Genomic DNA, 13,262 nt, shown 5'->3' with positions numbered 1-13,262 from the left:
TCTTGGTGGAGTGTGGAGGATTTCATGAAGGATGAATCTCATTTCAGGGCAGGATTTGAGTAAGTCGTATCCCTGCGGGAGAGCCACATTCAGAGTCTGATCCAGTCCCGGAAAGTATCCTGTCACAAATGGGGCACCTTTGAGGTTCTTCTGTGGGAGGTTCTGAGTTTGAGGGGATGAGGAAGTGGCTCTAGATATTTGCTTCTGTACCAGGTCGGGAAGATAGTTGTGGGATGCGAAAGCTGTTTTCAGGTTATTGGTGTAATAGTTCAAGGATTCAGGACGGGAGGAGATTCGTTTGCCATGAAGATCCAAGCAGTAGGGAAGGGACCGTTTGATATGGAATGGGTGGCAGCTGTCATAATGGAGGTACTGTTGCTTGTTAGTGGGTTTGATGTGGACGGATGTGTGAAGCTGGCCATTGGACAGATGAGGGTCAACATCAAGGACAGTGGCATGGGATTTGGAGTAGGACCAGGTGAATCTGATGGAACCAAAGGAGTTGAGGTTGGAGAGGAAATTCTGGAGTTGTTCTTCACTGTCAATCCAGATCATGAAGATGTCATCAATGAAAGTTTGGTACAGATTTATTGATGACATCTTCATGATCTGGACTCACAATGAAGAATGAAGAACAACTCCAGAATTTCCTCTCCAACCTGAACTCCTTTGGTTCCATCAGATTCACCTGGTCCTACTCCAAATCCCATGCCACTTTCCTTGATGTTGACCCTCATCTGTCCAATGGCCAGCTTCACACATCCGACCACATCAAACCCACTAACAAGCAACAGTACCTCCATTATGGCAGCTGCCACCTATTCCATATCAAACGGTCCCTTCCCTACAGCTTAGATCTTCGTGGCAAATGAATCTGCTCCAGTCCTGAATCCCTGAACCATTACACCAATAACCTGAAAACAGCTTTCGCATCCCGCAACTATCCTCTCGACCTGGTACAGAAGCAAATAGCTAGAGCCACTTCCTCATTCCCTCAAACCCAGAACCTCCCACAGAAGAATCCCAAAAGTGCCCCACTTGTGACAGGATACTTTCCAGGACTGGATCAGACTGAATGTGGCTCTCCAGCATAGATACGACTTCCTCAGATCCTGCCCTGAAATGACATCCATCCTTCATGAAATCCTCCCCACTCCACCAAGAGTGTCTTTCCGCCATCCACCTAACCTTTGTAACCTCCTGGTTCATCCCTACGAAATCCCCAAACCACCTTCCCTAACCTCTGGCTCCTACCCTTGTAACCCCCCTGGTGTAAAACCTGTCCCATGCACCCTCCCACCACCACCTACTCCAGTCCTGTGACCCGGAAGGTGTACACGATCAAAGGCAGAGCCATGTGTGAAAGCACCCACATGATTTACCAACTGACATGCCTACACTGTGAAGCCTTCTATGTGGGAATGGCCAGCAACAAATTCGTATGAACAGACACAGGCAGACAGTGTTTGTTGGTAATGAGGATCACCCTGTGGCTAAACATGCCTTGGTGCACGGCCGGCACATCTTGGCACAGTGTTACACCGTCCGGGTTATCTGGATACTTCCCACTGACACCAACCTATCAGAGCTCCAGTGTGTGTGTGTGTGTGTGTGTGTGTGTGTGTGTGTGTGTGTGTGTGTGTGTGTGTGTGTGCGCGTACGGGCGCGCACAAGCACACGAGTGTATACCTGTCCTTTTTCTCCTATAAGGTAAGTCTTTCCGCTCCCGGGATTGGAATGACTCCTTACCCTCTCCCTTAAAACCCACAACCTTTCGTCTTTCCCTCTCCTTCCCTCTTTCCTGATGAAGCAACCTTGGGTTGCAAAAGCTTGAAAATTGTGTGTGTATTTGTGTGTTTTTCATTGTGTATCAACATACTATCACTTTCTCGTTTGGTAAGTTAACAGCATCTTTGTTTTTTATATATATTTTCCCACGTGGATGTTTCCCTCTATTATACATAATGAGAAAAGCAGCTACTCTGAAACAAGCCACTGCCCTTCCTCTAATCCCACTCAGATGCTGTTTTTATCTAATGTTTCAAACAAAATATTTATATAACTTTACACATACCGCTATCCATTCTATATACCCATGCAAAGCAATATCTGTTAATACAGATTTACATGGAATTTATCGCAAGTCCACATATTCTGATACTCTGTAGGAGTAGCTGATGAGGTATTATTTTACTTTCTTTTTCAACATATGGGAATTTTCAGTTTCCCGTCTGATGTCTACTGGCAACTTGTTATGGACTCTTTCAACAGTATACAAAACTCTATTCTGAACCCTTGACTGGGACATGTAGTCCACATGGATTTTAATTTTATCTCTGCTATTGTATATGTGTGATGTCTGTTCTTTCGAACACTTTTTTACAGACAGGTGCTTTCTTCCACCTACCAAACTCAGTTTTTTGTTAGAGTGATCTATAGTAGTCAGTCAGTCAGTCAGTCAGTCAGTCAGTCAGTCAGTCAGTCTCATGTTCCATGAATCATTTTGCACAACATATCATAATGACGTGCAATTAGTCATTTTACATTCACATTGAAAATTAACGTGTAAATATGGTTACACGCTGAACAATCATAATTTTTTAAAAATAGTTTACAGATGTGACTTAGTAATTCCTATCCACCACATTTTACACATTACAACAATACAAATTCTTCTACAGAATAGGAGTTATCAACGAGAAAATTTATCGGTTTGCTTTACATTTTACTTTGCAGCCTGTCAGATATTTTATGTTACTAGGTAAGTGATCAAAAATTTTAGCTGCATCACTGTGTGACCCTTTTATGCTGAAGATAACTTAATGTGGAGTAATGACTATTGTCTTTCCTTCTGCTATTGTACTTGTTTACATTATTGTTCCTTTTGAACTGCAGTGGATTATTTACAACAAACTTCATGAGGGAATATGCCGTGAAGCTGTAATCAGAATGCCCAACTCTAACAGATGTCTATAATGTGATTGAGGGTTAGCTCCACGTATTATTCTTACAGCATGTTTTTGAGCAATTAAGACTTTCTTTCTTCAAGAGTAGTTACCCTAGAACATAATTGCATTTGATATTATTGAATGAAAATACTGATCTGTCTGTTCTCAAGATTTGCAATGATTCTAAGTGTAAATGTAGCTGAACTAAGTTGTTTTAGGAATTGCAAAATGTGCTATTTCCAGTTTTAATTTTCATCAATATGGACAACTAATAATTCTGAAGTTTGCACCCTATTTATTATTTCCTCACCATGGGTTACACTTACTACTACTGTAGTACCCCCTTGCAAAACTGAATACGTTGTCTTTTTTAAATTGAGCTGAGGACATTTGCAGAAAACCAGTAACAGTACTTTTACGAATACTGCTTACCATTTCTTTCATTTTGTACGCTTGGATTGATTACAATACTAGTATCATCTGCAATGTTAACTAATTCTGCTTGTATATTACAGAGAAGATCAATTACATAAATGAGGAAAACTAATGGACATAATGAGCCTCGGGGGGAATCCCATGTGTGATTTCTTCCCAGTCAGAATAATATCACCGGATTACATTTCCTGATTCCTTTTTTTTTTTTTTTTTTTGTTAAATATGACATAATCCACTGGCTGGTTATACCATAAAACCCACAAACTTCAATTTATCCAGTAGAGTAGTGTGATACACACAGTGAAGTGCCTTAGATAGGTCGTCACAGGAAATATCAACTGGCTCTATCTTATTATTTAATTATTATTACAATTATTTTAGCAGATTATGGTTATGATATGAACAAACTCAGCTGAAAATTAAGTACAGAATCCTATAATTCCATTTCACTCACTCACCCACTGTAACCATTTAGGCTATGTTTTACACATATTATGCAGTAATCTATTTCTTCTGCAGTTTGTTTACAATGGTTGTATCCCATGAAGGGTCCCTCCCACCATGAACTGTTGTTCCCAGTATTTATTTATCAACTGCACGGTCAACTATTCTTCCAAACTTCAGTCACAGTTCTTCTGAATGCTCTTCTCCAGAGCTAAATGTTTGTAACTGCTTACTGACATATGACACTACAACATTTTTAGTTTGGTGAACGTACAAAGCCTTCTACTTTTTTAGTTGCCTTTTTACATTGGTAATCACTGTTGTTTCAACTGCCTATTGGTAACTGCTATCAGTTTCAATGTAGCTGATTTGTCTCGAGTCCATTTGTTGCTATTCAATCCCATATTTTTCCATCATAAGTGAGGTTCCAAACCATGTGTGTTACATAGTTCTCAGAGAACACATTCAGTAATATTTTGCAGTGCTACTTTTAATACCCACCACTTATGAAACCTTAATTTTCCCTTTGACTGTTTGATGATTCAAGTTTCCTCCTATGATGACTGTATAAACTGAAAGCTTATGTACTAGTAAATTTACACACACACACACACACACACACACACACACACACACACACACAGACAGAGAGAGAGAGAGAGAGAGAGAGAATTTTTACAGAAACAATTTTTCAAAGAAAACGAACTGACTTGAGGATTACTGACTATAACTGTGAAATTCATGGCATATTAATAAATATCGTAGACAAATAAGTTACCTTTTTCTTTTTGATCTGTTTCATCCTAGGAGAAACAGATAACCCAAATTCCAGTTTCCCATCATCCACATACCCCGCATCTGTAATGCCTTTACGCAACAGTTTTCGGCAATAACTGTAGTCAGGACGTGTGTCAAATTCCAAACTTGCAACGTATTTTAGATACTGACTTATTACAGCTGAAACAGTAGAGAAGTACATGTTAACTGATTATCTAACATTACTTTAAAACATAAAACTTCAGTCACACGGCTCTCCACGATGACAATAAAATCAGCTAATAAGATATACACCCTAATCAATGGACTTGCACCAACTAACATCACTAACAAAAACAAAATAGAAGAAGTAGAAGAATTCTGGAACCAATTAGATAATATTCTCCAAAAAATCCCAAATAACCATGTCAAAATCCTTATGAGCGATTTCAATGCACAAATCGGTAAAGAAAAGAAATATCGATATTGGGTAGGTAAATGGTCAGGGCATACACAGACCAACCGGAATGGCATGCGACTCATTGAAATCTGCAAAGACCATGACTTATTTTTCAAATCAACTTTTTTCAAGAAAAGAGCCTCGAAAACGAAAACTTTGATCTCACCTAATCCATTACTAGGTGAATATCAGTTGGATCATGTAATGATCTCCCGCGTAAATACAGTAGAAATCATGAAACTTAAAGTCCTTAATGGACTAGACCTAGATTCCGACCATTACCCAACAAAATTCTCCCTAGATGTCATTCCAGAAAAAAAAAAAATTCACTAAGAAATCTCCACAATGTAAATATGATGTACAAAAGATAAATGGCAATGAACAATTTACAAAAGAAACGCAAAATTTAAAACCACAAAATTGGCAACAACTGCAAGCAGGACTTTTAAATGCAGCTGAAACTGTAGCACCGCAAACAAGAACACGTAAACACCCATGGTGGACAGATGAGTGTGACCAACTGATAAATCTCAGACAACAGGCATGGCAAAATTGGTTGTGCAACAAAAATCAAAAGACCCTGGAAGATCTCAAAGATACCAGGAAAACAGTCACAAAAGCAATACGAACAGTCCGTAAACAACATGAAGACAAAAAATTGCAAGACATAGAAAATGATTTCAAGAAAAACAATTTCCGAAATTTCTACAGAGTATTCAAACAAAAATTAACAAAGTACTCTCCTCCATCACTCCAGTTCAAAAATGACCATGGGGAAATTGCTCATACCAACATCGAAAACTGTGAAATTCTTGCAAAATACTTTTCTAAATTACTGAATTGTGAAAAGCCTGCAGAAAAATTTGAGTTCCATTGTACACAACGAAACCCAGACTCAAAGCCACCAAGTTTACAAGAGATTAAAGAGATAATTCAGTCACTGAAAAATAACAAAGCATCAGGAGAAGACCAAATCATCGCAGAATTATGGAAAAATGCAGGAGAAAATCTTATTGCAAAACTCAAAGAAATTATACATGAAATCTGGAAAACTGAAAAAATCCCCACAGATTGGAAGACTGCAATCATACATCCTCTGTACAAAAAAGGAAGTAAAACAGACCCCAACAACTATCGTGGAATCTCTTTATTGTCAATAACATACAAAATTCTGTCTAGAGCCCTACTAAACCGCGCAGAACCTCAGCTGGATTCAAAACTAGGCAACTACCAAGGTGGGTTCAGAAAAGGTCGATCTTGCGTAGAACAAATCCTTAACTTGAAAAACGTAGTGAAATATTTACATAGTACTTCAAACAAAAGTTATGTCATCACGTTTGTCGACTTTAAAAAAGCATATGACAGTATAGACCGAGAATCCCTTTTTGAAGTATTAGCAGAATTTGGACTAGATCAAAAGACAACAAACATCATAAAAGAAACACTCACGGAGACCAAATCCAAAGTAAAATTTATGGGAGAATTGAGCACAGAATTTGAAATAGACACAGGAGTACGACAAGGGGATGTACTGTCCCCAGTGCTCTTCAATTGTGCTCTTGAAAAAGTTGTTAGAGAATGGAAAAAAGCAGGTGCACCAGCACACAGACTGGGACCAAGACATAAGGGCATAGAATTACACTGTTTAGCATTTGCTGATGACATGGCACTGATCGTACAAGACATTACTGATGCACAGAAACAGCTAGAATTATTACAAGAACAGGCAGCTAACATAGGATTACAAATTTCATTTGAAAAAACAAAATTTATGACTGACGTCAAAGATGCACCTTCTGATCTCAAAATTGGTAATAACTACATCTCTCGTGTAAAAGAATTTAAATATTTAGGTGAATGGATTGCATAAAATTGTAATGAAAAGAAATCTGTCAGATCAAGAGTCCAGAAAATGGAGATGGCGTTTCAGTTAACAAAAAACATTTACAACAAAAAGAGTCTCTCGTGGAACTGCAAAATACGACACTACACAACAGTAATTAGACCCGAAGCTCTCTACGCATCTGAGACACTAAACCTTCAACAAAGAACACTAAAAGAGGAATTAGAAGTGAAAGAACGTAAGATAATGAGGAAAATCCTAGGACCAAGAACTAAAGATGGGGTACATTACCCAAAACCCAATGCAGAAATATATAAAAATATCTCCAAAATAACAGACACAATGCACATGAGAAGAATCCAATTCATGGGGCACTTAGAAAGAATGGACTCAAACAGATTAACGCACAAAATCCATACATTTTTAAAGAACAAAACTACAAGACCGAACTGGTACAAACAGACGGAAAAAGACCTGAGAGAATTAGGGTCTCCAAATCTACATGATAGAAATGAAATCAGAAAAATCACAAACACACAGGGTTTTGAGGAAGAAGAGAGAAAAACTAACTGACATACATGGTCTACGCAACGAAAGCTAGCCCATTCGTTGTTTATGAAGGAATACTGGGCGAAAAGGAAGGCCAACAAATGTTGATTACGCGTGGTCCTAAGTGATCCATCCGCGAAGAAGAAGAAGAAGAAAACCAAATGTTTGGAGTATAGTTTCTTATAAGTTAAAGTAAAAAGCACATGTAAAAAATACTTCACAGGAAAATACCAACATTACGGCAATTTCATCTCAAATCATACAGGTCATGAGTGAATGTGTCACATCATTATTTCAAAGTTCGTTGAAAAAAAAAATATGTTGAAGTTTACATAATACCTTTCCAAAACTACAATATTTTGACTTTCTGATCTGTTTAAACATTACAGACCTCTCTAATGAGAGTATTTGTGAAAATGTCATAACAAAAGGAAAAACTGAAAAATTGTAATAAAGAAACCAGAAGTGATAAGAGATCTGAATTTATTTTCAATAAATACTCAGTTCCCAAAACTGTGAGACATGATTAATACATATACACTTCTGATCTTTTTCATTTTTTGGAAAAATAAACTATGGAAATTTGTAGTTTTCTGTGAATTTCAAAATTATGTTTCGAAAATATGAAGTCATAGGATGTTAACTGTCTTGAGAAATGATAAAAGTGGAAAGACTGCTAACTGTCAGCTATGACATTAATGCATGAACTTCTTAAACTGTCGAGATATTTGTACATAAAGATGAAAGAATCTGAAATTTTTTGGTTATCTAGAAATTATTTTCTCCAAAACCCCCATCATAAATACTCTAAAAATTTCACGATACATTAGTTGGTCATTGTACTTAGGGAATGTACAATCAGAGTGGGCTATATTGTCTGTACGAAATGTGAGAAATTTTTTAGGTAGACCTAGCTTTATGGTTTTTCTGTATCAAAATAATTACTTTACAACATTATAAATGAGTAGGAAAGCAATTCACAATTTTGTTCGAAAACATTTTATAATAAAAATGAGAATAGAATATTTATACCCTTTTTCTTTTTGTGATAATACAAATTGTAACAATATTATGAGAAGGAAAGTTGCTACTCACCATATAGCAGAGATGCTGAGTGGCAGATAGGCACAACTTAAAGACTGTCACAGTTGTGCCTATCTGTGACTCAGCATCTCTGTTATATGGTGAATAGTAACTTTCCTTTTCATAATATTGTTACATTCCATCCTGGATTTTCCATTATTTGACATTCACAAATTATTATTGTCTTCTGTCATGATTTTACTTCTTCGTGACTTTCCATGAATTAAAACTGCCTAAAATGTAACAATCAACACTAAACTGTTGAAAAGAGGTTATTTGTATTTTTTTCATCTGCTTCTCATTTAACTCTTATAGCTGAGCTGAATTTGCATACGGACAAGCATGATCCAACAAGAGCAGTACTTGGGAAATGGGGACAGCACACCGACCTTTTGATGATGGCCAATTGTAAGCATTAGCAAGACCATGGGGTGTCATATAGGAGACAGAACTGTCTTGCAGTTCATGAGACACACTTGTTATCTGTCCTACCCACCACTGATTGCCATACACACAAGAAATGAAGTAGCTAACTACAAAGTCTTCTAATGTATATTGTGGTCTCTGAATTTCACACACAGTAACAGGTTGCATTTTGTGGAGAACCATTCCTGCAATGTACATGCCACTCCAGGATGCAAACTGTAGGCTTCATAAAAATACCACTTTTCTCTCTTTTTTAAATGGAATTCCCTTAATGTACTTTTATTTAGAATTGAGAGTTTCATGTTTGTTACCAATGTTGATATGGTGTATACAAATCCAGTAGCATCTCTTCTAGCATCAACAGCATCGTGCTGGAAATTAAATCTTGTTGCAAGATGTTTATAGATACCTCCCACCCCTTCACGTGCACTTTTTCCATGATCACTTGCTGAAAATATCCATTTTTTGTCTTAATTCGTGTACTACAGTGTTGACCAAGCTCATATAGTTGAAAGCAGTTTTTAAAATGAGATGTTGCACCCTCAGTCACATACACATGCTTAGGAAATGCATGGCCTCCAGATGCTGTGTCATCAATTATCATGCTGACAGCATAGGGTGCATTGCACTGTGAGATCATCACTGACAACAGCAAAGCACTGTCATCCAAGGAAGTGAGCAACACATGTGAAGATTGACGTCTGTGATGTGTGCCAGTGGTAACTTTGAATTTCTTTCTGCAAAGCAATAGATCAGTTCTCAGCAAAATCAAAATGAAGAACTAATGTGTCAGTATTCTGGGATGTGGCTGATTTTACTTGTGCTATGGCCTGTCTCTGAATCCTCCAGATATGATTGTGAGCTATTCCTTTCATGACCCAATGCCCCTCTAACCTCCGCAATGAACTTCTCTGGCTCTACTATCTTCTTCACCAACCCTCCTCCCTCCCATAATGCATAGGTTAAATCACTGTCAGTATCCTGAAGGTGTAATGCTTCAACAGTCATCACTTCAGCATCAGGACACATTGCACACTCCTGCAATGAACATTTATCTAGCAGCTCTTTACTTCTTTCCTGTGACACTGCTTATGGCAGAACAAAGAAGTTTCAAATTCGTACAGTAAATACATGTGCATACTTCCTTCACTGGCTGGCATTTTACCCGTTTTGATCATAAAGAGTAAAATTTTGTGAGACCTGTTTTTAAATTCAGGTTCTCCTTTTTCATTAGGAGATATGCTTCTATTATTGATCTTCTCATATATCTTCTCATCTTTCTTTTTCACTAACAGAGATAACAACAACCTGGTTAGGACTTTGCCTGCTGCAATCTTTGTCATCACTTAGATAATTTTCCAGAGCAGTAGACGCATATCATTTTGCAATGGATGCCTACAGCCAGAATCTGAGCATGCCCAAATACCTTGCTCATTCTTTATTTTACGAGCCTTTCAACTCAAGTAATTTGAGGAGGTGGGTATGTATTTCTGTACCTGCTGCTTAAATTAGTTACCTTGTATCAGTCACTGGATCTTTTCAGCATACTTGTCTGCTGAGATAGCAGTATTTAGGTTTAAAAACCACACATCACATTTCATGCACATATCACTATCTTCAGGTTCTGCACCAAGTCCATCTACATTATACACTTCACAAAGTTTTGAAGATGATGTTTGTGTAACACTTTTTTCAATTTCTTCCACTTTTCTTTTTACATGCTGTTTTCTTCTTGTGCTTCTTCTCTTTCCTGGATGTTTAAGAGGGGATATAGTGGGGGCTACAGCAGAAATGCTAACATTCAATGCATTAACTTCTCACCCAGGTATATAAACATCTGCACTATCTTCTTCAGTTTCACATTTGGGTGATGGTGATCGTTCAGGTGGGTTGTCACTAAATTTATTCTTGTTGTGAATGTAGCAATTCCTGCACAAATAATGTGATGCTAATACTGTTACCTGAGGACCCAGATGTTTCTGCAATACCTTTTACTGCTTTAAGAGTTATTTACAAATACACATTTTATAAAAAGGCCTTACTATTTACAAAAATTAAGATAAAATGAAAATACTTTATTTCTTAACACTTATGTCATAGAGGTTTAATACATTTTTTTTTTACAGTGAAATTCATGACCACGAGTTGCCATGACCTGTATGATTTGAGATGCCATCACCCATTAGCACAATGAATTAACTTAAATCAAAGGTTATGTCACTGCTTATGATCTTTCCAAAACCCTCTCTATTTACGTGCTCAAACTGATCTGCATACGGTATATACTTTAATTTATTGCATAGTACTTCTTCCAGAGTTTACCATACTTTTTTCAGTCAGTTCAACATGAAAATAAGGGATGAAAGGACACTGCTAAATCCAAGTAACAAGGTTCCTCAATATATATTTTTCACAGCAAAATTACTGAGTCCCAAAGATATCTCTAAGAACACACACATTTTTACAGTACCGTTAAGAGTTGAATGACAAAATTTGTTATTTGGAAAATTTTTCGAGAGTATTTGCTACAATTTGCAATTATTTCTAAAATTATTTGGAACCTGTGTGTGAAATGTCTAATTTTAAGACTAAATACAATAACTGGCATCAAATATTGTGTGGTGTCAGAAATTTGTAATGCATTCCCACATGAGAGTAAGAAGTTCATCCCATGTTAAAATGTAATGTGGTTAAGCATCACCATCACAAACCAACAATGAGACAAAGATATTGGTTTTATAGTATCCAGTACTTTTCCATGCTGTCCTATTGACTGGGAAAAATCAAACAAGCTAGTCATCAAGAAGATCTCCAAATGACAAACTGACACCTGAAAGTAATTTTTCGTCTGCAGTTGTGGACTTTTCCTACACTTAAGCTTTGAACAGAAGAGCGCCACTATGAAATCAAATGCTGAATGATGAAGTCATTGAGACAAGAGGAATATAATGTAAATACTGAGGTCCTAGCCGTATTATTTACTATTTATTCTTTGAAATATGTGCAACAGTATGGAAGTGTTGTATTTTGCTGTGAAAATCAAAGAAGTGAATTAAGTGAGCTACTGTGGACAAATGAAATTGCTCCAACAAATGAAAATCTGCAAGACTGGAAAAAACTGGACAACCTGTCCTATGAGATCTGGCATTCAACCTAACATATAAATAATCACAATCGAATCCAATAATTTGATTTTTGCACATCTTACTGTCTGACATGTTCAATCAAGAAAAGACTTTTTTTTAATATGCCACAGTTACTGCACTGCATCAAATTAAGATATGCAGAGGTAAACACATCACACAAATTATGTGTACAGCTAATTTTGGCTTATACTTTGCAGTGAATGAAATGCACATAAGGCATCAAAATTTTATTTAAAATTTAGAGCAAAATGATATGTAATTTCATTCTCGAGTTACTGGGTTTTATATGCAAAGGACAGGCACACGTGACGTGTCCATTTACATGCTTGTGCCTCGAGAATCCTGTGGTCATTTTATATCATAAAACAATTCCAGATATCGAATGAGGTTTTCTGCAAATGACAGCACACATATACTATATGATAAATGCTCGAAACTACTTTTTTCACCAAGCCATCGAAGTAATTCATCCACAGATGTCCATAACACTGTCGGAAAACCCAAGTGGTGCATGTGTACACATCCAGTGTAGCAGGGCATGTACACACACCAACAGCAGTGAAAGGGTCAAATATGCCCATCAACACACTATTAAACCCCTTACAGTAATTGTGCATATTCTGATCTCTTGATTGTTGCAATATACATTCATTCTGCTAACTACAACCCACACTGCTTTTGTACACTTGCTACCTATTCGTATTGTCGGCACAACATGACAATACTCCTCCCACTGGAAATGTGATACCATTACAGAAAGTTCTACATACTGTGTTACTTAGGTCATGAGATCTGATGTCATAAAAGTCACAAAGTCTACAATGTGCAAAGAATTTTGTTGTTTGTTCATTGAAGCATCGAAGCTATCAGTTTTGCTTTTGTGGTGTTATGGTCTGCAAACAAAGACAGCTTACAATTCAGCAAAAGCTCACAACCATCCACCACATGTAAGACAATCTTAACGTAAGAATTTTATAAATGAGGAAGAATCACGATCTAGTGCGCAGCTTATTCAAAACGAAACAAGCTTTATTCAATTCCAAAGCTAATGATTACTCTGGATCCAAATTCACATTTCTAAATTCGCTGACATGGAAATATTCTTTGAAAGGGTTTCAAGTAACTCCTATAAGCAAGTACGTACTATGTGAGAAGGTTTGTGAAACTGCCTT

At 37.1% G+C, this 13,262-nt stretch overlaps 1 protein-coding gene across 1 annotated transcript in view; it reads right to left on the bottom strand.

The window, feature by feature from the left end:
* Positions 1–13,262, bottom strand: part of LOC124612457 (serine/threonine-protein kinase VRK1-like) — a 90,953-nt gene that overhangs the window by 35,093 nt on the left and 42,598 nt on the right. The window contains exon 8 of the mRNA XM_047140685.1: positions 4,606–4,784. Within this exon, the coding sequence (XP_046996641.1) occupies positions 4,606–4,784 (179 nt within the window). The remainder of the gene's footprint in view (positions 1–4,605; positions 4,785–13,262) is intronic.

This window comes from Schistocerca americana, chromosome 4 (assembly GCF_021461395.2).
Source record: "Schistocerca americana isolate TAMUIC-IGC-003095 chromosome 4, iqSchAmer2.1, whole genome shotgun sequence".
Classification (NCBI taxonomy): domain Eukaryota; kingdom Metazoa; phylum Arthropoda; class Insecta; order Orthoptera; family Acrididae; genus Schistocerca; species Schistocerca americana.
The sequence above is the reverse complement of the archived record's forward strand: the minus strand, read 5'-3'. Positions and strand labels throughout refer to the sequence as shown.